This window comes from Caenorhabditis elegans, chromosome V, assembly GCF_000002985.6.
Source record: "Caenorhabditis elegans chromosome V".
Lineage (NCBI taxonomy): Eukaryota > Metazoa > Nematoda > Chromadorea > Rhabditida > Rhabditidae > Caenorhabditis > Caenorhabditis elegans.
Window position 1 is genome coordinate 14,243,184 of NC_003283.11, and position 24,246 is coordinate 14,267,429.

General features: G+C 33.5%; 8 protein-coding genes, 2 non-coding genes and 2 pseudogenes across 16 annotated transcripts; 6 read left to right on the forward strand and 6 right to left on the reverse strand.

Annotated features, from left to right (window-relative positions):
* Positions 1-1,020: 1,020 nt before the first annotated feature.
* Positions 1,021-2,921, forward strand: sre-7 (Serpentine Receptor, class E (Epsilon); the record flags this gene model as incomplete). Its single annotated transcript, NM_074121.1, has 7 exons — positions 1,021-1,148; positions 1,252-1,403; positions 1,586-1,798; positions 2,053-2,155; positions 2,203-2,284; positions 2,521-2,724; positions 2,784-2,921. 7 exons carry the CDS (start codon positions 1,021-1,023, stop codon positions 2,919-2,921), a joined length of 1,020 nt encoding a protein of 339 aa, NP_506522.1.
* A 226-nt stretch (positions 2,922-3,147) lies between these two features.
* K02E11.3 (Secreted salivary protein) lies at positions 3,148-3,678 on the reverse strand. The gene is made up of 3 exons (NM_074122.6): positions 3,585-3,678; positions 3,384-3,530; positions 3,148-3,331 (listed from the first exon to the last, which is right to left on the reverse strand). The coding sequence occupies exons 1-3, from the start codon at positions 3,675-3,677 to the stop codon at positions 3,176-3,178; spliced, it is 396 nt and encodes a 131-aa protein (NP_506523.1). The 5' UTR covers position 3,678; the 3' UTR covers positions 3,148-3,175.
* Positions 3,679-4,293: 615 nt separating this feature from the next.
* Positions 4,294-4,942, reverse strand: K02E11.4 (the record flags this gene model as incomplete). Of its 5 annotated transcripts, none has more annotated exons than NM_001356757.2 (3): positions 4,294-4,487; positions 4,685-4,741; positions 4,785-4,942. In NM_001356757.2, 3 exons carry the CDS (start codon positions 4,890-4,892, stop codon positions 4,341-4,343), a joined length of 312 nt encoding a protein of 103 aa, NP_001343853.1. The 5 variants fall into 5 exon arrangements, with proteins under 5 accessions (NP_001343853.1, NP_001343854.1, NP_506524.2 ...); NM_001356756.2 differs by having other exon boundaries at positions 4,712-4,741; positions 4,785-4,899; NM_074123.4 differs by having other exon boundaries at positions 4,341-4,487; positions 4,595-4,741; positions 4,785-4,892.
* A 676-nt stretch (positions 4,943-5,618) lies between these two features.
* Positions 5,619-8,327, forward strand: K02E11.6 (TransThyretin-Related family domain). Its single transcript, NM_001383450.1, has 5 exons — positions 5,619-5,757; positions 5,802-5,948; positions 7,191-7,816; positions 7,866-8,012; positions 8,139-8,327. Exons 3-5 carry the CDS (start codon positions 7,727-7,729, stop codon positions 8,286-8,288), a joined length of 387 nt encoding a protein of 128 aa, NP_001369971.1. The 5' UTR covers positions 5,619-5,757; positions 5,802-5,948; positions 7,191-7,726; the 3' UTR covers positions 8,289-8,327.
* K02E11.9 lies at positions 5,671-7,340 on the forward strand (annotated as a pseudogene). The gene is made up of 3 exons: positions 5,671-5,757; positions 5,802-5,948; positions 7,191-7,340. Coding segments are annotated over exons 1-3 (384 nt in total).
* An 814-nt stretch (positions 8,328-9,141) lies between the features above and the next one.
* Positions 9,142-10,113, forward strand: K02E11.5 (SCP domain-containing protein). The gene is made up of 3 exons (NM_074125.2): positions 9,142-9,284; positions 9,328-9,474; positions 9,903-10,113. The coding sequence occupies exons 1-3, from the start codon at positions 9,198-9,200 to the stop codon at positions 10,047-10,049; spliced, it is 381 nt and encodes a 126-aa protein (NP_506526.1). The 5' UTR covers positions 9,142-9,197; the 3' UTR covers positions 10,050-10,113.
* 21ur-13975 lies at positions 9,368-9,388 on the reverse strand. The gene has a single exon (NR_069942.1).
* Positions 10,114-10,304: 191 nt separating the features above from the next.
* Positions 10,305-11,138, reverse strand: K02E11.7 (uncharacterized protein). Its single transcript, NM_074126.4, has 3 exons — positions 10,991-11,138; positions 10,538-10,684; positions 10,305-10,491 (listed from the first exon to the last, which is right to left on the reverse strand). Exons 1-3 carry the CDS (start codon positions 11,096-11,098, stop codon positions 10,339-10,341), a joined length of 408 nt encoding a protein of 135 aa, NP_506527.2. The 5' UTR covers positions 11,099-11,138; the 3' UTR covers positions 10,305-10,338.
* Positions 11,139-13,929: 2,791 nt separating this feature from the next.
* Positions 13,930-16,048, forward strand: sre-8 (Serpentine receptor class epsilon-8; the record flags this gene model as incomplete). The annotated part of the gene is made up of 6 exons (NM_074127.3): positions 13,930-14,057; positions 14,360-14,517; positions 14,922-15,134; positions 15,183-15,373; positions 15,666-15,869; positions 15,917-16,048. The coding sequence occupies 6 exons, from the start codon at positions 13,930-13,932 to the stop codon at positions 16,046-16,048; spliced, it is 1,026 nt and encodes a 341-aa protein (NP_506528.1).
* On the reverse strand, positions 15,294-15,443 carry F40G12.16. The gene has a single exon (NR_069943.1). It is a non-coding gene; the product is annotated as an Unclassified non-coding RNA F40G12.16 (non-coding RNA).
* A 312-nt stretch (positions 16,049-16,360) lies between the features above and the next one.
* Positions 16,361-17,748, reverse strand: F40G12.2 (DUF19 domain-containing protein; the record flags this gene model as incomplete). The annotated part of the gene is made up of 3 exons (NM_074128.4): positions 16,361-16,582; positions 17,121-17,297; positions 17,350-17,748. 3 exons carry the CDS (start codon positions 17,746-17,748, stop codon positions 16,361-16,363), a joined length of 798 nt encoding a protein of 265 aa, NP_506529.2.
* A 1,058-nt stretch (positions 17,749-18,806) lies between these two features.
* F40G12.3 lies at positions 18,807-24,134 on the forward strand (annotated as a pseudogene). The gene is made up of 14 exons: positions 18,807-18,960; positions 20,086-20,378; positions 20,646-21,035; positions 21,113-21,178; positions 21,223-21,381; positions 21,430-21,588; positions 21,636-21,776; positions 21,818-21,910; positions 21,963-22,121; positions 22,278-22,454; positions 22,541-23,364; positions 23,410-23,682; positions 23,774-24,059; positions 24,112-24,134. Coding segments are annotated over exons 1-14 (3,197 nt in total).
* Positions 24,135-24,246: the final 112 nt, after the last annotated feature.

Genomic DNA, 24,246 nt, shown 5'->3' on the forward strand with positions numbered 1-24,246 from the left:
TACTGTATTGAGAAGATATCTTAAATGCACTTTCTTTAAAACTTATTTTCTATATATATAGAATACCCAGTTTTCAAAAAAAAAACTCAAGAAAAGTTAGTAATTGAAGAAAGCGTCGAAAACAGGTGAAAAAACATCTCTGCATTTCTGACCATAATTATGCAAGAGGACCATAATTTTGCAAGAGGATTGAACTGTGAGAAAAAAACGTATTTCTTATTTTTCATTTCATGTAGTTAGATTTTCAATTTCTTGTACCGTCGCCTGCCTTGCGCCTACACATTTGCCTTCTGCCTAATCTTACACTGAACATTGTCTCACTTCCCCCATGAACCCTCCACAAAATAGTAAAAATGCAAAATTCGAAAAAAAATTTATTTCAAATATCAAAAAAATCCCAAAAATCGTTGTGAGTAACCGACATTTCACAACGAAACAACCTCAATTTTCACTAATTTTAGCCGCCGACTGGTCGAAACAAAAAATAAAAGTTTTGAAAGAACAAGCAGAGTGACCCAAGAAATTTGGTCGTTGACTTTTTTCCCCAAACTTCCACCTGTCCGAACTTGAACTTCTGTGAAGCATGTGATTTTTGAAATAGATCTTCCAAATGTCTTTATTTCGGAACATGCTATTAATTTTTTAGCTCATTTTTTTCAAATTGGTAGACGAGCTCAATAGTTTTGTAACAATTCGTCACTAAATTCTGGGCTTCAATTTTCAAAAATCTGAAATAATCTTCTGATCTTAGTTTGATCTTAGTTAGACTCTAGTTATTATCTAGTATGCATCAATAATTTCATAATTTTCTCGAATCAACAAATAATTTCGATCTCCCTCGTTTTCCCCCTTGTTTTTTCATTATTTCTTAATTTACAATAAGAGTTTTTTCTCACATCTGCACGTAGTCAGCTGACTACAATGATATAGTTTTCATATTTTTTGGATCTGAATATATTTATATTTTTTGTATTTTTTCTCTTTATAATTGTATTCTTTTTACAGATATTTGGTGGAAATATGTGCTCACAGAGCACATACAATGTTCGCTTTATCACATTTGTAAACACAAGTTACATTCAAGCTGAAAACCTGGAAAATGTGTTCGATAGTTTACTAAAATTTGAAATTGCAGTTTTAGCTTTTAGGTGGGTTTTAGGTAGGAACTCAGAAAAATGTATACGATTTAGTTGTTTTTTTTTTAAATCAAGCTCTCTCGTTTTAAAATAAATAGAAGTTGTACAATTTCAGCTGGCTCGAATTCCTGTACGTGTTCTATCTGCTAATATTCATTCGAGCGATGCATTTTAATTTGACGTTTCTTTTTATAAACTACGGTGGTCAGTACTTTGGTTCAATGCTCTCAAGATGTGTGATTATTTATATGCAGCTATACCCAGACAGTAGGTTTTGAAAAAAAATTACAATTAGGAATGCTGTTTGTGAACAAAATAATAATACGAAACTACAGAAATAAAAAAAAACACTAAAATAATTTTAAATTTTGATATTGGGAGCTGAGCGGCTCTCCTCCACAGATTGCCTTACCCCGATGAAAACAAATATAAAGTTTTGCGATTTTCAGAAAATCTGGAATACATAATCCCGTTGGCTAACTTTGCTCGAACTGTCTGCTTGTTCATTGCAATGTACATTCTTCCAATATTTATGGTCGAAAGATGTCTCGCCACTTTTCTAGTCGCAAATTATGAGAAATCTCGAAAAATATGGGTTTCTCTTATAATTCTTTCAATTTTTCATCCACTGGTTTTTGCATCAGCATTTGCGTATATTCAATGTGAGTTTTTTTTTCGATTGAAGAAAATGTCTACATCAAGTGAAGAACTTGAGAATCCTTGAGAACAGTAGGAAACTGATTGAAATTGTCTTTGAAAAATTGACTGGATAATGACCAACCCATTTATTAGCTTCCTGGCACGTGGAACTGGTTGGAGCGTTTACTCTAAATCTACTCAACACTCAACTAAACACTACATAAAAATAAATCTAGTCTGAAACATTATTAAATCGTAACCACATCAACTTCTTCAGGCTGGCTACCCGTGGTATTTCATGTCATTTCTTTTTTTGTTGTAAATATTATTGGATACGTCGGAGTTCAGATTTGTTTTCTGTACAATACAAAACGATACAAGTAAGATATTTGAAAAAATGGAATTATGTGGAAACTCGAAATTTCAGGCTATTCTCCCAAAAGCCCAGAATGACAACATATGGCTTGAGCGAGCGGTTTCAACTTGCTGAAAATATTAAAATGTGTAAGGTGAGTGGGTTCGAAGAAAATAATGAAATTTCACAATCAACTTCTATTAAACAATAAACAAAACACATGTTCTTTTTTTTACCTCCGGACCTCCCATCTCATAGAAATTTAGAACAAGAGAAACCTGTAAATAAAATGAGAAAACTCACTCCTCTTCAGAGAAAAATCTATGTAGAATTCTCCGACGATTAACCAAATTTGATAAAAATATCAACTTTTAACTATTCGTATTCCAGGTTCTAAAAAAAGTGCAAGGCTCAATTCTTCTCTTCAACGTTGGATGTTCATCAATTCTTCTGATGGATAGCTTCGAGGTTGACATTCTGATAACCTATGCTTCATATGTTGCATTCAACTTTTTGGCATTAGTATACGGAATTACTATACCTATTATTGTGCACGTTGTATTACCTGAATGGCAGAAGGAGTCACGGAGATTGGTAAGCCGACATTTGATCTTTCGAAAAAAAAACAATGCACCTTTTCACTATATTTTCAGATTCACACCTGTTTCTGTCGATCGAAAAATGCGATTCAACAAGCTCCAAAATCAACATTTGGAGAACGAATGATATACAAAGATCATGCTCAAGAAGCTAATATTTATTTTGATCAATTTAATAAAGCTACTAATTGATCAATTATTTCTAATTCAAACTTTCAGGAAATACTGGTTAAAATTTGAAAAAAGAAACAAAAGGCTGATAGTGAGTATAGATTTGTTTTTTATAGGACTTTATGATAGTGAATAATAAGTTTCAGTCCAATTTTCACAAAATTTGAATTTATTTTGCTTCATAAAACAGTAAAAATATAGTGTTTATGGAAAAATTACGTGTTTTAATTGTTAAACATCTGAAATTGTGTAACAAACTTCATTAAACGTTCTTATTATTTTCCAAGTGAAACTAGCTGTTGTACGTATCTGGACTTCTTCTTATTACCAGTCATGTAGTTTCCGAAATCAGAGACCAACATTTTCTTGATAACCAAAGCTTTCTTATTTTTATTGTATGTGGTGACTCCGGATTTGACTTTTTTCTTTGTCTGTAAGTTTTGAAAAGTTTCGGATTGAAGACATTTGAGGTGAATAACATACTTTAACATCCTCCCAAAATCCGCAAGTTGTCTTATTTTTCCCATTACAAACTCTGTATAACTGCTCATCCATTGTTCCTTTAGGATTGTGCACTTCTCGTCTATAATTTGCTGACACAGGTAAGCCGATAGTTCCTGTATCACCTTCCTGAAATATGTACAAAGCTTTTAGTAAGAATTCAAACAGTTAAATTAAAATTACCTTTATGTAAAGAGTGGATGGGACATTAATATCAATTGCAGATTTTACGTAGGCAACTGTGAACAGAAGTAGCGCAACAGAGCAAAGCCTCATAGTTAAAATGAAAACTAAAACACGAAACGCGCGGGAATGTAAAACATACAAGTTTTGAACGTTTGAGTTTTTGCGGATTATGAAGATTGAAACGGATTTTCACATATGTAGGGTTGTCTAAAAAAAAGTTTGTCAGTTCTCTGTCTCTTTCCATCACTCTCCGCGCGTCTCAATTTATGAAAACGCTACAGAATCCAAGTGGAAAATATGATAAGGTTTGAAGTACGACAGAAAGCTGCTGATGTGCTCTGGGAAGCTGATAAATAGGTGAATGTTACACAAATAGGTAAATTGGTTTCCTCTAGTTTTTTTGCGATTTTAAAATATTTCGGTGAATCAGACTTTCTGAAAATAGACGAAGCTAACATTTCGTTATTAGTGTTCAAAATTTCAAAACCATATTGCGTATTTTATTTTTGTTTATTTCTCGGTATCTTTGACATCATTAGATTAATGACACGGTGAAACCCGTTATTATCTTTAGCGTCGCAAAGTGGAACTTTAAAACTCATTGTTGGCTCAAAAATCTCAAAATTATCCATGTTCCTATTGATTGGTGAAAATTTTAGATTCTTCAAATTCGGCAAGTTACTAAATTCAATTCAACAAATAAAAATAGGTGCGATTAACATTTTATTTGCAAAAATCAGTACAATTGGGTAATCACCATGTTTGGTTCATCACGAAAAGTTTAGTCTTCTTGTTTCCAGTCATATAGTCTCCAAAGTCTTCTAATCTCATTTTCTTGATAATCAGTGCCTTCTTATTTTTGTTATAAGTCGTGACTCCAGATGGGACCTTTTTCTTGTTCTAAAAATCTTTAAAATTCGCACAACAAAGTAGCCTTTTAGTTTTTTGAATAACTTCTTCGAGTGTTCGAAATCTTTTTTTTTTTTTTTAATTCAACACTAACTCCCCTTAATATTCTCCCAATAACCACAAGTTTTCTTGTTTTTTCCGTTGCAAACTCTGTAGATATGCTCCTCATCAACACCTTTCAAACTCACAACTAGTCTGCGATAGTTTGCACTTACTGGCAGAGAAATTGTCACAGTGGCGTTTACCTGCAAGTTTTCAAAATGATTCTTAATATTTACAGTTGCATACCTTTCCATACATCATGCCACCACCACCTGGCATACCACCTCCTCCTGGCTGAGAGTTGGTGCCAATTACAAGTAGACTGAAAATTGCGAGTATACAAGTCCTCACCATTGCTGAAATATAAAAAGAATATGAAATATAGAACTGACACGAATTCTGTCGAATAATTTTTTGAACTGTTAATCTCTAATTTCGTACTGTTTTATGAGTGATGTGGATTAAAAGGGTTACTACACAATTGTTCAAACTTTTTCGTGGTCTTGAGCCTCTTCTGTTGTTCAAAGATCGCACTTTTATGTGTAGGCGTTCTGAACTTGTTCGCTACATTGACTTCTAAAAGTGATAAAACCATGATCGCATCTAATCTCGGAAAATAAGAGAATTTTGGTTGTTTTGGTTTGACCTACATATTGTAAAGAAAAAAAGAAAAAAAAGTAGGTCCACATTCAGGAGCGCAATAAAAAAGTCGGTATAGTTAATTGACACCCTGTGCACAAAATTAAATATAAGGGTACAATACCTGCACCGCGACTCGCATACGGACACAATGTGCGCATTAACGTTCGCTATCGTGACCGACTGAGGCATTATGTGCACATTGCGCGGTGCTACAAGTTTTGAAAAATACGTAATTTAAATTGCTAAATTTTGAACTCATGGTGTACAGTTCCACCTCAAGTTGAACGGAATAAAATTACGTGCAATACCAAAAAAGTAACACATTTATGATCCGAACTTTACATTTTTCGATGTTTGTTCAACAACTGGGATAATCAACAACAAAAGAGTATGCACCCATAAAAGGTGTAAATTTTCAGGGATTATGTATTCAAAAATTTTGACGAAACTTATTTGTGCCCTCTTTTTTTAAAATTTGATTCAGTTCATAATGGTTAACGCTTGTCTTCTAGCCCTATTCTGACTTTGTGCAGTTATCACCGATGCTCAAATTATTGGTGGACAGATTTACACAGTTGTAAGTTTTGCAATTGGTATCACTTTTTTGAATACACTGTTCAGATAAATGCAACGGTATCTATTCCATTGGCACAAGTTGCCAGCTATCGCCGAGAAATTCAAAATGAGAAAGACGTTTGGGAGGAGCATCTGTATAGAGTTTGCAATGGAAAGAATAAGAAAACATGTGGATTTTGGGAAAACGTTAAGGTATGTCAAAAATACAGGGTGGACCATAATTATGCGCGCTACTTTGAAGCATCATAAAACGAAAAAGAAAAACACATTAAACAAATAATCATATGTGTTTTGTTCTCCGAGAAAAACTGAATAAGATACCATTTTCGAATTCAAAAATACCACCGTCCGCATTGCTACAGACCTTCACAAGTTTTGGAATCGCATCAACGATGGCAGACAACTAGGCACGCTTAAAGGTTTTTTTTGTTTTTTTTGTTCTGACAGTGGCAGTTGATTGAACACCGAGTACTCTGAAATTCCGTCAAGGCCTAAACGAAGCTTGTGCTCTTAGATGACATTACGGATCGGTGTGCCTCGTGGAACAGAAAAAAGTGATGCGAACTGATGAGGCGCGCTTTAAAACATACACTACCCCGATTTTACAGATTTATCAGCCGTTCACGTTCAGTTTCCATTAAAACAAAGTTGATATATAATTATACAGTTACTGTGACACTTGTCTCATCAAAAAAAGCTTGAATCCGTTTGTGGAACTTTTTTTCTGACATGAACAAAAATTTTTCTGAAAACTGCTTTTATACTTCATCTACACTGTATTTAAAACAATATCACTCAAAAAAAAATGTGAAAAATGTTAAGCTCTGACACAGTTTCAAGAGCTAGATGCTTCAGGTGGAAGTATCGAAGATCTCAAAGAATCTTGAAATCCATCAGTGTTGGCGCATAACCGTTTGTTTCTGATTCAAAACATACGGAAATGGTTCTCAGTTACTTTAACTTCATACTAATGCTAAACAACAAACATTTTTGGAATTTTGGACGGTGGTACAGGTTCTCCGCCCAAAGACCACTTTGGCAGAAGGGTGCTTCAGATTGTCGTGGTTGTGGAGAGTGCATCTAGTTGATAAGCATACCAAATTTTATGTCAAACGGAAGATAATCACCAGGGCAACAAAAATAAAATAAAAAATTTGAGACATGACGTGGCGGTCGCGAAAAAAACTACAGTAAATAGGCTAGAAACGAGTGCGCATAATTATGGTCCACCCTGTATTCAATCAAGAATACAGTCGTGACAAGAAACATTTCGCGACTATTCAAAAACGATCTGTCAAAAAATTCTTCATAATGGATTGCTTGTTTTTTTTTCGTTTTTTTTTTTTCGTATTGAGTTTTCTTCAATTAGACAATTTTTTAATTGCTATTTATTTATAGATAGAACGTGGAAAAATTAGAATAACTAATTTTCAGACGAAGAAGAAGGTGAAATCGGGAAAAACAACCTACAACAAGAATAAGAAGGTATTAATTGTCAATAAAATGAGCATCTACGATTTTGGAAAATATATGACTGGAAACAAGAAGACATCGAAGACTGTTGTGTATGCTCCTTGGTTATAATTTTTTTCAACATGTGTTTGAATGAAGTACACTTATATGTACATGTATTGCTCAATTGACAATCGCTTTGAACTCTGATGGGGTCTAGAAAATGTTATATGTCAGAGACCATTTGGGAATAGTGACATATAACTTTTTTTTAAAGAATGAATATAAGCACTTAGCTCTTTTAGAAGGATTTGAAGACTGTGACATTTTAAACCATTTTTTTATTTTTCCGTTCAGAAAAACCAGCGTTGTTCATTTAACAATTGGGATTAACACCTACAAAAAAGTTGTTGCTATAAAAAGTGTAGATTTTCAGGGATTATGTGTTCAAAAAATTGATTGAACTCACTCGTGCACCCTTTTTTCATTTACATCAAATTTGACCATTTCAGTAAAAAATGGTTAAGGTTTGTCTGCTAGCCCTATTCTGTCTTTGCACAGTTGTCACCGATGTTCAGATGCTTGTTGGTGGACAGGTTTATTCAAAAGTAAGTTTTGCAAACTGCATCACTTTTTATAATTATTATTATTTTTAAGCCAAATTCAACGGTTACAATTTCATTACCACAAGTTGCCAATTATCGTCGAGAAATTTATAACAATAATGATGCTTACGATGAGCACATCTACAGAGTTTGTAATGGAAAGAATAAGAAAACTTGTGGATATTGGGAGAATGTTAAAGTATGTCAAAACTTCGTCTAACCAAAGACACATTTTTAAACAAAATTCATTCAAGTTCCGATGTGGGGACAATATGCCCACTTTTCTGCCAATACTATTGTAGAACAAGATAAAACTCTTTTTCAGACGAAGAAGAAGGTTCCATCGGGAGTTACAACCTACAACAAGAACAAACAGGCTCTAGTCATCAAAAAAATAAGAGTTTCAGATTTTGGAAAATATATGACTGGAGACAAGAAGACAACAAGAACCGTTGTAAATGCACCTTGGTTGTAATTTTTGAATTTTGTGTTTCAATAAAATACATTTATATGTATATTGTATGACAGCAGGTGGACATATGAAAATTTTCGATTGTTTTCGGAAAATTAAAAGTTTAGACTTTTAAGCATTTTTGAAATTTGGAATAAGAAACCCCAAATTATCGAAATATGAATACCGAATAAAAAGCATATACGGCTTTCGTATTTGTTTTCAGTTTTTCCAAAGAGTATTACTCAGAAACTGGAACAGTTAGGAAAATGTGCAACTAACAAATTGTTGGAGGAGATTCTGTATGCGGAATTGTTTATTGCATCTTTAATAGGGACCGCGGACATCTTGTTCATTTATGATAGTTTGTTTTATAATAGAATTCGTACAGTTTGTGAAAAGTGCAATTTTGATGAAATTTGAGAACATCAATCTTTGCTACAATTTCTGGCTGTCAGTGCTTGTACTCTGAAAATTTTGTTGAACCGTACCCCACGTTTTGGCATCGTGCGATTGTAAGCTTTTTTGTCTAGCTTGTAAGGTTATACTAAATTAATGTATTGTCTATTTCAGGCACATGTTTGTTCTTTTCCTACTATTTATTGAGAATCAGCAACATACATGTAACTTCTTTGAAAGAATGCACACATTTGAAAGTGAAATTTTTACGTATCATCTCAGTGTCTGTGGAGAAGGAACGTTCAAATTGTTCAACTGAAGAATAATCTTACAACCTCTGAAAACCCATGTGAAACTACGTGCAAAAGGCAAAAAAAGAGAGCATGAATACTCAGTTTGAGATGTTTGTTCAACATTTGGGATTAACAACTACGCTCGTAAAAGGTACAGAATTTTAGAGATTAAATGTTCAAAAAATTGGCAGACCTCTTCGGTGCCCTATTCTTTATTCTCATTTGACAAGTTCAATTCAAAATGGTCAAGGTTTGTCTGCTAGCATTATTTTGTCTTTGTGCAGTTGTCACCGATGCTCAAATGCTCGGAGGACAGATTTATGCGAAAGTAAGTTTTACAAACTGTACAACGCGTTATAAGTATTTTTCAGATAAACGCAACGGTATCAATTTCATTACCACAAGTTGCTAATTATCGCCGCGAAATTCAAAATGAAAAAGATGTTTGGGAGGAACATATCTACAGAGTTTGCAACGGGAAGAATAAGAAAACTTGTGGATATTGGGAGAATGTTAAGGTATGTGCAAGACTTTTCTTATTTTGAGAATTTTACAACCTTTTATACTCAAAATTTTTAAAATTTTTTTAAAATTTAGAGTTTTTCATAAGTTTGGTAATCGACCAAAAATTGTTTTTATTGTTTTTATTGTTTTATAAATTAATTATGTTTTAAATGTTTCTATCAGAACATTGTGGAGGTTCGAACATGTGTTTTTGTTCTAAATTTATTCGACACGACGTGTTTCATTTGAATTTTCTTTCAAGACTTTGGCAATTTGTGAAAATTGTGACCACAAGTTTTCAGAATTTTCATAAAATATTTAATAGCATGTGTTTGGGTGCTACTTCAAATAATACATGAATTTGGAGAAATTTAAATCAAATCTCTTTTAACTGACAAACAATTTTTTTGGGAAACAAATTGTCTAGACAACTAATTTTCAGACCAAAAAGAAGATTCCATCGGGACCCACAAACTACAACAAGAACAAGAAAATGCTAGTTATCAAGAAAATGAGACTGTATGATTTTGGAAAATATATGACTGGAAACAAGAAGACATCGAAGACTGTTATGTTCCAAGCTTGGTGATCAATTGTTTGGACCTATATTTCTTCGAATAAAATACGTTTTCAATTAACGATAATGTGGGAGATATACTTGATATGTTTCTATTATTCTGCAGTTCCCAAAATTGCCGATATTTAGATGTTTTGTGGCATAATTCAAAGTGGCATAACTAGAATCTTACAAGAAATGTCGAAATACAGTGTGAGCTAAAAATTTCGAAGTTCTCGGTGACGCCATACTTTTTTAAAACAAGTAAACCAAAAAAATTGTCAGAGATGCAACATATATTAAATATTTATTCATAATGAATTCAACCTCTCAAAAACAGAGAATTAACTTTCTGTTCGAACTTTTTGTTTCCAGTGTAATACATTCCAAAATCTGTTTTCAAGATTTGTTTGATAATCAACGCTTTTTTGTTTTTATTGTACGTCGTTTTTCCAGCCACAACCTTTGCTTTTGTCTGTAATGAATCAAATCACATTTGATCGATTATGGAAAATACTTACTTGAATGTTTTCCCAGTAGCCACAAGTTTTCTTATTTTTGCCATTGCATACTCTGTACAATTGCTCTTCTTTTACTCCATAGGTTGGCTCGACTATTCTTCTATAGTTGCTTGAAATTGGCATGGGGATGGTGACGTTGTCATTGAACTGAAATATAGAATGTTAAGTCCAGTTTGATCTCGAAAAATATAGTTTTAATCAAAAAAATGTTTTCCCAAGCCCGCATGGCAAAAGATTTTTCAAAATGTGATTTCCTAGCTGACTAGGATAAACAAAAAATGTCTTATCTATTCAGTGCTTTGTCAGCTTTTGAATAAATGACAAAAGAGGAAAAATAAAAAAAATAAATTGGAGAAAAATAAATTCAGATAGGAGGAATTGTTACCTCGGATAAAATTGAACTTACCTTCATATTCTCAAACCCTATTCTTGAAATATTCTCTGAAAACTTACGGCAGCTAGAATTGGCCTTGGAGTTGAAGGACCAGGAGTTGACACAGCCGCTGAGATAACACTAGGCCACCCAATGGTAAGCAGGCATAGTATGAGTGGTCTTAACATTATGGAACTTTTCAAATCGAAACCGACGATGAAGAATGTAGTTGACTATTGAATTGGTGCCTTTTTATGTAGAAAAAGGATTAAATGTTGAATTTCGAACTGACTTTATTCTTATAATCTCATTTTTATTACAGATTCCGACTGACTCAACATAAAATAGGTAAACGTTTGCACCGAAAAGTTTGCGGGAAAAGTTAAAGATCAGAAATCGTACTTTTTTCGAATTGGAAGTCAAGAACCACTGCATAGTTAGAGGTACATTAAACCATCAAATGACTCGCATATTAATAATTTTACCGTACTCGTAATATATTTAATTCTATCAGTTTTGTGAAGATGTGATTTTGTTGTACACAATTTATCAATGTCGTCTGCACTTTTTCTGTGTTTTCTGAGACAATCTAATAAGTGTAAAATTCGAATTCTCGTTAAAAAATATTGTATGAGCGTCCAAAAAATCCCATACTTTTCAAAATATTAATTTCGAAGAGTCGGAACTTTGGATTTTATGGTTTATCGATCGAAAAAGATATGCCTTTAGTTGTGACGGCATATATATTTTTTAGCCGGAATCTCTGACATACGTCATCACTCAATGCTATTCCCCCTTGGCGGAACATTCAAATTTTCATTTAGACCAACCGGGTGGTCGCGTCACTGAAATGGAAAAAAATTTCAAATTTCAAAGACTGAAATGTGATTGAATTTCTTCTTTTGATCTCACTCCTTATAATGAGGCAGTGATGTGCATTCAATTTTGCTCATAGCATTTGTACCTTAACTTTATTTATTTATTTTTTTTATATGCTTTCCCCATTATCTACACCATTTTTTTAATTTGCGGAAAACAACTTGTCAGATTTCTCTATAAAACCAAAAAAGTTCGAACAACAATTGAATATATAACAAGAATATATTTGATCTCTGAATGTGTCCCCCACAACGTAGTGATCATGTTAAGCCAATAAATAAATACTGATTTATTCAATTAACTAGAATGAATTGTATAAGTGACCAGAGACCTTCTCGTCTGAGGGTTGGAAAAACTTAATGAAAAAAAATCCGCAGAACCTGATCTCAGAAAAAAAAGTTTTGAACTTTTCACTCGACTTCATGTTGAGGAAATGATGAAACTAAAATATTAAAAATCTTCTTTTTTGCGTGTTTCTGTTTCATAGTTTATGTTTTGTCGGTTTTTGGTTCTAGCTTCCCCCAGAACTAATTATTCTACCAGAGTAGCATTGCGTCACTTTGAATGTTGGTTTTGAAATGTGTTGTTTTTTTTAATTGTGTTTTTTTATTAAATTTATTTTAACTATGCAATAATTTTTTGGTCGGTAAAACTCAATTATTTTGTAAGATATTTTGACATTTTTTTCTTTTTCAAAAATTTAAAAGTGGAGAACCGAATCTGGAAAAATATTGTTGCGTTTTTTTCACATAGATATCGGAATCAGGGACAAATTTGGAGTTATTTAAACATCTTTCCCAAATTCTCGACTTAACGATGAAATAATAGAAATCGACTACTGTAGGCAGCCAAATTTGTAGGTTGGCAATTTCCTAGGTACTGTAGGTTGTCAATCAAGATGCATAGGCATGATACCGGGCCTGCCTACATAAAGCACATCCTAATATTTCCAATTTGAAAAATATATGGTTTGGTTCCACCTCCTGCATATGCGGAATAAAACTAATTTTAACTTGTTTTGCTGGCCAACTTTTTTATTAAATTTTTACGCAATGACTTGATATTATAGCGTCTAGCAAACCTAAAGGTTACATTTTGTTCTAGATTAACAATTTGCTAATTTTTACGTATGACCCATTCATTTTTGATTCAAAAGTTGTAAGATCTACATCGACAAAAATTAGTTATACTCATTTTCAGATGCCCTGATATATTGTTCTCTAAAAATAACGAAATTGTTCTATTAACTTTAATTATTTGATTTCAGATGACCAGTTGGCAGGTGCCAATTCGAAAATGGAAAAAAGCGCTTCTGTCAACAGAATTAGTGTGACAAACAATTCTAGTGAAATTAATTGTTCTGGAAAATTTTATAGGAAAGCTAGACTGATTTAATATATTATCAGAAAAAGTGTGTCTTGAAAATAGATTAGAACGTATAAATTCATAATCTGTTCGATCGAAAAATGACCAACAGGTGAATAATTTGCAGACCCATTTATTAAAAAAAAAACTGGTCATGATCTTTCGATTTGAAAATAGTCACGTATTTACTTTCCAGAATTTTCTAGTTTAATCCAACAAACATAAGTTCTAGAACCTGGTCTACGATCGGTATAATTCAGAGACTAAAAAATAATTTGGTATATTTTCGTACAGATTTATAATTGCTATGTATGATGATGTTATTGTCAGAACTGAAAAATAAAGCTTCCTTATTCACATATTTCTCATGAGATGTGAATAGTTGTACAATCCATTTACGTAGGCTCATGTACTTCCTTCAATTCAAGCTAGGCTCCACCTCTTTTCCCATCCGATATTTGTTTTTGTCACATTTTCAAATAATCTTCCTTAAAGCACATGTTTTTTCACTTATTTAAAACATTTTCATCTCATGCGATTTTTTAATCATGTGGACTACGTTTTAAATTAATAATAATTTTTAATTGAAGATAGAGGGGGATTTATTGCAGACAATTTTTAGATGTGCCTCCAGTTTGAAAATTTTCTTGGAAACTGTCAAAATAATAACTGTTTCAAATGTACATTTAAAAAATTTTATCGAAATTTTCCTAAAATCTCATGATTATTGATTTTTTTGTTATTCATCCAAAAATATTTTCTTATCTTCAGAAAAATGTGCTCCCCGAGCACATCCGACGTCCGTTTCATCACTTTTGTAAATACGACATATATTGAAGCCGAGGGACTTGAAGCAATATTTGATCTACTTTTGAAGATTGAAGTTGGATTTCTGGTATTTAGGTAAGTTTTTTTAAATATTTGAAATCAGAATTAAAATTATAATTTGAAGCTTTAATGAAATTATGTGTCTATCAATAATTAATCCGAGTATTTCGAAATTGCAAAACTATATCAACTTCAGCACAAAAATTAGTGATAATCGTATTGAAATCAATTCAGGGCAAGACATATGTAAATCTATAAAACTAATTTTCCAAATTATGAGCTCATTTTGTGTAGAGCAACAATTAATGTTTGACTCTCCACCAAAACATAGGAAATTGGAAACACAAATATTTGAAAAAAAGTCCAAAAAATTACAGTTGGATAGAGTTCCTGTATCTCTTCTACTTGTTCATTTTCATCCGATCAATGCATTTCAATCTAACCTTCTTGTTCATGAATTACGGTGGACAGTACTTTTGCTCAATGCTTTCAAGATGTATTATAGTCTATCAGCAACTGGGAAATGATCCGAATAGTGAGTTATGGCGATTTTGTTTGAGCGAGATTTTTTTTTAATTGTTATGAATTTCTCGCTGCTATAATAGGGTACATATTAACTATAAATTTCGGTATTGCTACCTGTTTTTTATCTTAAAATTGTTAACTTAAAATTGTTCCAACACTTTCCTAACTTCCACTTTCTGCAGAACTTAAGGCTTTAAAAAATTGGATGAATTAATTTTATTGTATAAGCCTACTTATAAACTCTAATCCACGGAAAATTTAGTCTTTTGTCAAAAAATCAGATTTCGAGTTGAAATAGCTGTCACTATGAAATCAGAACAAAACTACAAAGTCGAATGATGACTAATATGTAGTTAGAAAAAATATCAAGCAATTTTAAAAATTCAGGGGTTTTTCCCAATTTCTAATTTTCAGATGATCTGCACAATTGGATTTTGGTTGCCAATTTTGCTCGAACAGTCTGCTTATTTATTGCAATGTACATTCTCCCAATATTTATGATCGAACGATGTCTTGCTTCATTCTTTGTAAAAAACTACGAAAAATCCCGCAAAATCTGGGTGTCTCTCATGATTCTCTCCATTTTTCACCCACTTGTTTTTGCATCTGCTATCGCATATATACAATGTTTGTACCTACCGTACACCTATAGTTATATAAAATTAAAATTTGTAGGTTGGATCCCAGTAGTCGTCCACGTCATCTCTTTTTTCATTGTTAATATCATTGGATACATAGGGATTCACATTTGTTATTCGTATAATATCAAAAAACATAGAAAATTTTATAGTCCACAATGTATTTCAAGAGTTACATATGGACTCAGTGAACGATTTCAGTTGGCAGAAAATATCAAAATGTGTAAAGTGAGTTATTTCCTTCATTTATATGAAAAAAAACCAGTTTACTGCTGCAAGACTGTAAAGTAAAAAATACATACTTTCCAAATGTATGTATTTTTAAAATTAAGAAGAAAGTTTTCTAATTTTAAAAATCTTCAGATTTCAAAATTCCAGTTTTTTGAGAAACTTATTTTTCTTGCAGAGAAAAAATTTCAAACAATTTTCAGGAAGTAGATATTGAGCTTCACATTGTGAACATTGTTGAGCTTTTCACAAAAATCTAACCATTTTAAAATTATCTTATTGAGTTTTATAGGTTCTGAAAAAAGTTCAAATTTCCATTCTCTTCTTCAATATTGGATGTTGTTCAATTCTTCTAATGGATCATTTTCAAGTGAAAATGATGATAATCTACTGGTCCTATGTGTGCTTCAACTTTTTTGCATTAGTTTATGGAATTACTGTGCCCATCATTTTGTACTCGGCACTTCCAGAATGGCAGAAGGAAACAAGAAGACTGGTAAGACGAAAACTGGAAATAATAGTTTAATACGGATTCAATTCCAGTTAAATCTTTGCATTGGAAGACGGAATGTTGGAGAAGAGCCAAAATCGACATTTGGAGAGCAAATGATTTATAATGATCATGCTATAGAATCAAATATTTATTTTACTCAATTCAATAAAACTACACATTAATTTTCATTTCGTTTTATTTGCCAAATTACCGAGAAAAACAAAAATTTGACATTTTCAAAGAAATTATTTTCGAACTCTGATGGTTGCCAATTAAAAAAAAAAAAGTTCACCAACATTACATGGAAACCAACGGAGCTTTTTGTTTTAAAAAACGTTTTGGGAATAATTACTAATTGGGGAAAAGGTTACATTTGTTCAAATGTAATTTTACAATTAGCAATCCCACATTTCGAATAAATAACTTTTTGAATATTCAAAATTTTTTATTGATTCAATTCCACAATGATCCATCATTATCCTTTTCACACAATTTCAGTTATCTTGGAACAAGCATATCATAGAGTCCTCGGTAAACTGATGTTCAACAAAGCATGGATATTTGATGAGATCCGGAATGGTATTTTTTGATTTGAGATGTTGCAAACAATTCCAGAAATTCGAAGATAGGAAATGAACTTTTTCACAATTTTCTTGAGATTTCACGAGAAACGATGGCGGGATAGCACAGGTGTTGGTAATATTATGAAGACAAGTCTGAAAAATCAATTTGAATTCAGTAGTAAATTAGATTACAAAATACAAATTACTCATTTTCACTATTTTACACCTCAAGCACCAAAATAAAAATTAACAATTCTGCCATTTTGATCACACGAGTCCGCTACTTTTTGATAATCCTCTTTTGTCAAATTACTAATTTTCAAAAAATCTGCTGACTTTTTGTAATACTCTATCTGATCGTTGCATTCCAGAGCCTCCAATTTCTCATAAATTCCACACTCTAGCACTGACGGAATTAGAGCCAATTCCAGAAAGTACTCATAATAGGTATGAAGATATCCAATTACTTCTGTACTACAAAAGTCTCGAAGAAATGTCATGAAACATGATTTTCCGTGAAAATATGCATGATTTCGAAGAAAAGGGTCTTTCTGAAAGATAAAGTACCGTATTTCCTCTATAAGTCTTGCACCCCTACGGGCCAATCGAAAATTAGTCTTGCATGCAAGACTAATAGAGGAAATACGGTAATTAATAATACTATTCATAAAATTTTTAAATTAAAACTAACCGACATGAATTCAAATTGGCCAGTGCAATTATACATATTCATATCTTGAACAATTTTATAAAATTGAGCCATACAGTTAGGAAAATTGCTGTGATTCCTGAAGAATGAATGAGGATATTTATGGAATAGTTCAAAATGGTAATCTCCTTCTTTACAAGCCATTAGTCGCATGCAACTCTGAAAAAATGAATCATCGATTTTATTTATTTTTTAGTCTACTAACCGCTACCTCGAAGCAATACTTTGAAATTTCGTGAAACTCTTGATCTTTCAATGTGACATTCCAGATTGCATCTGATGATTGTTCATACTTATTCTCAAAATTTTCAATTTTCTGTCGACACTTTTTCGCAGGCTCCAAGCAATCCATTTCCAGGAAAACCATCGGAACCATTCCACATTCTGCATCATATGGCAATCCCCATGGAGACATGTTCACATTTGCATTTTGATGATTTAGAGGATCCTCTGAGTTCCAGGTTCGTGAAAACTTTTGCAGATGAGTTGGAAACCACGTTGAAAGAAATACAACTGCACTGATATACCCGATTGATAATGCGAAGAATAAACAAAGAATTGCCAAGAATGCAAGGAAAATTATAAAAAGGCCCTTGCAGAGCTTCCACATTTTTTCGGGTTAGCAAACGTCTGGGTTAGTTGAGAAATAAATGAATTTCAAGGGAAAAGAGCGAACAGATGCACTTTACGGAAGAAGAGGAATGGCCAAATGCTAATTTCCTTTCTCGTTCGGTGGTTCGTGTGAGCTGAGAGCTATTTTTCAACAAGACAAATGTGTTTTTAGGGACGTGTCAGATATATTTTGAAGTTGAAAAGAAATTAGAAACCATGCCCATAGAACCTCGTCGGAATTTGATAGGGTCAGCAAATTATATCATCCATTGATCTTTCCAATCCAAGTCAAGTCAATAACTTTCATAGACAATGTGCTTTCATTTAAACTGATGTCAATCGGACTAGGAAAAACACCACAGATATCGAACACAGCAATCATCATCATAACAGTCAATCACTTGAATGTAACTCTGAAACAATAATCGAAAATTACTTTAACAATGCATTGTAAAAAATTAAATATAACATTTGAAAAACGGAAATGATTGGATTTCCAAAAATCTCCGTATTTTTTTATTTAAATATGTGGCAAAAAACGTACCAAACATGAAGTTCAAACACGTAAAGTTTCACATTGAGGATGTATTTATTTTTTGTTTTAAATCCTGCTCTAGGTTAGGTAACAGTAGGGCTTTCAGACACCAGCTACTAACTATTGATCATTGTGGGCCTATATTTTATGCCTGCCTAAAAGAATTTTCCTATGTTTGCAAACTTGTGGATTCGAGCTTTTGGACTCTAACTTCAATTTTTTAAAATTTGTTTGAGGAATAAAAATTCACGTGTACTTGTGCACCTTGAAGGCATGCAGGCGTTTTGTGCCTACATCACAGCTTGTGATCGATGGACTTTTCTTATTTGTATTTCAAACCAGGAAGTTGATTTAAAGCAGACGTAATATTCAATTTTACGACGTTTTCCAATTTTTTCTAAATTTTCTTTGATCTCGCCATGCACTCTTCCTTCAAGTGTTTTTTGTGCCTAGCAACGTGAATCCGGATTTTGTTTCTGTGTTTTCGGTTCGAAAAATCATAAATTTCAGTGTTAAGTACCATGTCGCCTAGCAATGACATTTTTCTATTGAAAACTCAGTTTCTTCTTCACATCTATTCTGTAGTTTGTGAAGATGTGGCTGGAACGGAATTCTCTTTTGATTCTATTACTGATGGGGTGGCTGGATGCAGCATACCGGATTTTAGCGGAATTGGTGAGTCTAGAATGAAAATTCGCTAATAGGGTCTTTAAATAAAGCTCGCCGGATAGTTTTGTATATTCCTTAGCAATGAAATTATTTTATTGAATTCTCAAAGAATGCAAACCATAGAAAAATGTATGAGAATTATTATTACATTTAATATGTTATTGAAAATGTGTGGAATTTGAGTTAATCTTAAGTCAAGAAAAGATCGTCAAAATAGAATCGAAAATGTTTGGTGCTAAACTGTTTTTATTAAATGTAATGTGTTTTTAGAAACACAGATTTTAACCTGGAACAAAATACCGTCAAAAATTACATTGTCTTCCAAAAGTTTAAAGTTTTATTTCTTGGCACAAAAAACGTTGCCTGTAAAAAAACGATTTAGTTAGTTCCTGTTACCAAAAACTTTCAGGAACGTTGCCTAGTAAACCCCATTTGTTAGGTGTCACATGTTATGTGTTTCTTCAAAAACTCGATACCAAAAGTGTGAATTTCAAACTTTCAAACTACTCTGTAATGTTGAAAGTTGCACGTTTTCTATTTTTCTTACTTCAAGTTATCCCTGCTCTTTCCACGCCTGTAGGGGATGACTGTTCTTGGCTCAGTGATAAAAATCAGACTTATCACGCTATTTTGAGTGAAGTGATTTCTTATAATGCGGAATGTTGTTTCCCGGAAGTTGTAAACTATTTGAATACACATTCTGTTGGACATGTTAAAAATTGGAGAACTGCTGAGTCTATCAATAAGTATTTTGTAATCTTTGATGTTTCTTTGAAGTTTGGAATTTTTTGTCAATCTCTGCGCGGTAAGAGCTTCGTCAGATTGGAAAATTTTTTGTGATTATGAATAGTAAAATTTAATCATTTTGCGCAAAAATAGTTCAAAAATAGTAAGCGTCAAAGTCAAACCGCAAAACCATAGGTGGACAGACATATTTGTTTGAAGACGTGCCAACCTAGCAAGGAAGCCCTACTCTTAGTTCCAAAATGGAATCAAGATCAGATCAGAAATTCTTTTTTGGACCTGTTCTTGAGAAATGTAAAACATGTGACAAAGCGACAATTTTTGAAATCATTTGATGCATTTTCCGAATCAGTTCGGAATATCATAAAATTACATTCGAGTTTACAGACCCTAAATCACTACTTTCATTGTTTGGTGACAGGAATACCGACAAACTTGATTGCAAATGGTTAGAATCCAAATTTGAAGTATACGATGAAGAAACAAAGAAAGTAACATTTGCCTACAATGGACAGTGTTGCACTAAAACAGGGGCAGAAGCTGTGTTGAAAATTGGAGTAGAAACAATGGATACAGAATTAATTGCTCCATCAAACGAAAGAAAATGACACTTCTAACAAGTAAACTGTATTGCATTGAAGGAGCATGTGGCGACATGGAAGTTTGGACTAATTGCTCTGGTATTGTTTCTATTTTATAATTGAAAAATTGTTTCTCAAATAGGCACAAAAATTAGCAACGTGCTGAAGGCATGCAAAGCTAGTCATGAAGATGACATAGGAACTGTATCGTGAACAATGTTGTAACTAGAACTGAATTGCCACTTTCTTTGTAGGCATGCCTTTGAGGCACGCAGAAAAGTATTTTGTGCGTGCCTGTTTTTTTCCTACGTCATTATTATTATAGATAATGATGTTTCGTTTAAACTAGATTTGTACATTTTTCAGATACTTCCACTACAGACCTCATTACTTCTACGAGTCTCTCTACTCAAACCCGCTCAGAAGAATCCACAACTTCTTCGCCATACAATTACACATGCTCATGGTTAAGTGAAACTTTTTCTGTCAAAGAGAATGAAGTAGTACTTTTGGAATATGACGGAGAGTGTGAAACCGATATTGCTTGTGATTATTTGAAGACGACTTCTTTCTGGGAATCAATTGCAGAAACGGATTATTTGGAGAGAAATCACAACAATGACCCTTGGGGAGACGGTGTAACTTTCGGCGGAAAAATGTTTGATACTACGATGAAAAAGTATGAGGCACTCGTTTCAACATTGTATTGTATTGAAAATGCTTGTAAAATTCCAAAACGTTGGACAAATTGTTCATGTAAGGTTTATATATATTTCCTTCAAAAAACAGTACTGAAATTAGGAAATTTTTGGCTGAAATATATTGATTTTCAGTTGTTACGGAACCAACTCCGTCTTCTACATCCTCAGAAACTACACCGGAAACAACTAGAAAAAGCAGCAAGTTTATTTTCCGCAAAATACAAAAATTTATAATATTTTAGGACCAAATCCAGGAAAGCCCACTCCAGATGTAACTTATTCTTCATCTACTGATTCAACAACTGCGATCACTAGCCATTCAACGTCCGAGCTACACGACTACAGTCCAACATTTAAAAGTACCGAAAGTACCACGTCAGTGACGCAAACTACTGAAAAAGGCAATTGAAAGTGTTGCAATAATTTTTGTTTCATGGTATAATTTCTAGGACCTGATTCAGACGATACTTCTCCGGTTGGAAGCTCCACTTCTTCATCAGCTTTTACTTCAGAAAAGACTACAAAAAAAGGGTCAACGGATACAACAACATCAGTAGAGCTTTCTACTTCAAAATTCGATGACGTCTCGCCAATAACTGATAAAAAGGGTTATTGAACAAATTTTGAAGTTCGTTGACTTGATTAAATATTCCAGAACCCTCCAGAAATAACGATAATCCTAAATTTACTCCAAGCCTCGCTACAGGAAAAACCAGGACAACTACAACATCAGTTGACTCCACACCAGATAACAATTCGGGAATTTCGAAATCCAATGAAGCAGTACCAGATGGAGGTCTTTTTGGCACAGTATAAACAATTTGTGATTTATTTCAGATTACCAAAGCACACCCATTACAACTGAGACTACCTCAACGAAAACAACAAATATCTTTACTAGTACAAAAGTTACAAGGGAACCCCGTGAAGGTGGTTTTGATATGAAATAATTGGTAAATTTTTGATAATATTTTGTTTTCAGATGATCCTCACAGAGATGATAGCACTACAGATTCAAAAACTACAACCTCATTAGACTATGAAAGTACTCCTACAAGTACGCAATCAACAGCATCAACAAAAAGTAGCACATCGGAAGGTATAACAACATCAGAACAAACATCTCACCGCATGTTTTCAGGTAATTTATTGTAAAAAACTTATTTTGAAAAATTCATTAGAAAGTATTAACGTACTGCTCACTACATAGTTAGTTATTTTGGCTTTTTAGAATAAAATTCTATCGAATAAAAAAAAATTGATGCATTAAATCAATGGTAATAATGATCGTTTGTAGCCTCGAAAACTCCGGATATAATCCCAGATGAAGGCGACCAGTCAACTAATACTACAATTAAAACATCTACAGTATCGATTAAAAATCAACCAACGGACAGAATATCACCATCCGATAATTCTGGGGACCCATCGAGCTCGAAAAAGTACACTTCTCGCCGTACATCTACAGATGCAGGTACGGTTTTGTTTGGTAGTGGCTGAAATTCTCAATTTTCTGGAAAAAAACTTCAAAGATATAATTGAAAATAGTTTTGGTTTCAGAATCTACTACAAACCATCAAAATCCATCAGAATCCACCCTGGCAGCCTCTTCTGGTGTGAGCTCAACCACTGTAACTCAATCGTCTATTCCAACTGAAAAGTCTACAACCGTTGATTATACTGCTACAACAGTATCTACAAAATCTCATTCTACAATTACAGTGACTGAACCTTCATCGAAAAAGTCTACATTGACATCAGAACCAACCTCTTCCTCCGAAACTCGCTCCACTGCTTTGACCTTGTCAACAGAGAGCACATACTCTCCTGGAAGTTCCGGAGCATCAGAAGATCCGAATTTGTTGAAAATTACAATAAGTACTGCTGGGACATCACCCCATGCCAGCTCACAAACAACTCAGAAAGCAGGTGGTGTGACATCTACTAAAACAAGCACCGACCCGGGAGTTACAAGAAGCTCCAATGGAACTAGGAGTACAGGATCCACTGATGCTATGTCTGGAGGAACAACCACAATTACAATAAATTCACATAGATCCACAGTCCCCGGAATCACGGTAACAGCAGTCACAGAAAAAACAAAACCATCGACAGCAAACCATCCAGCATTTACCAAGATTTTTCCTATTACTATGAATCTTGAATCATATCATTTTCAGTCTACCATCACTGCCACTACAATCAACTTTACTGGAACTAGTGAAATATCGTCTGAACTAACACCAACTTCTCCAGGCTCCGCTTCCAAAACGACAAGTGGAATGGCGAAAAGGGCAAGCAGCTCCAAACATCCCAGTGCGGTCACTTCTTCTGCCCGATCATCTGCAGTAACATCTGGGCTTACAAATAATTCTACTGAAAAGGTGAACTATTTAAAAATACTTTTACCAACTGAGTTCACATTCTAGAAAACTCAAAACTCTACCACAGCGGCTTCAAGTGTTTCTACACAAGTTCCCAACAGTTCGGCCAGTTCTAGTAAATCATCAGAAACAACTAGAACTTCACAAATTCCTGCTTTTGGAACTAAAACTGCAAACAGTTCAGTAGCAGAACTATCACCGAGGACTACTGTGAATACTGGAGAATCGGCTACAACAAAAGCTACTTCTCCGACCTCTGGAGGAAATACAACAACAATATCAGTTCAATCTGCAAATGCGACAGTTGCAGTAACCTTGGTAAGAAGTTGAAATTTGAAAAGAAGTCGATCGATCTATTTTGGCAGTATAACTTTATAAAATCACTACGAAAATTAAAAGAAACTTCCAGACTACCAATACAACTACTCAAACCACTTCTTCGACGACATCTTTCAAATCAAATTTATCTACTCCACTAGCTCCCATTCTCTCAGCTGTCTGCTCTCAGCCCAAAATAGATCTGAATAACACAGTCCGCCCGGTCTCGTCGGATTTGAAATCAAACTACACTGTTGGAGAGCAAATTGTGCATTTGTGCAAAAATCGTTTTGTTTTCGAAGTTGCTGGACAACCAATGAAGTTGTATCAATGTATGGCCGATGGATCGTGGAGTGGAAAACCTGAAATATGTGTTGGTGAGTTTTGAAACAGAAAGAAAAAATATTTTGGAAATTTTGGAAATTTCAGCAATGAAACGGGCCGAATTGTGAGCGTTTGTGAGGTTACAATCGGACGTCTTAGCTTTAAAAATCTTTTGAACCACCTTTAATAAAGATTTTTGTTAATAATCACCAAAAATAATATGCATATGAATGTTTTATC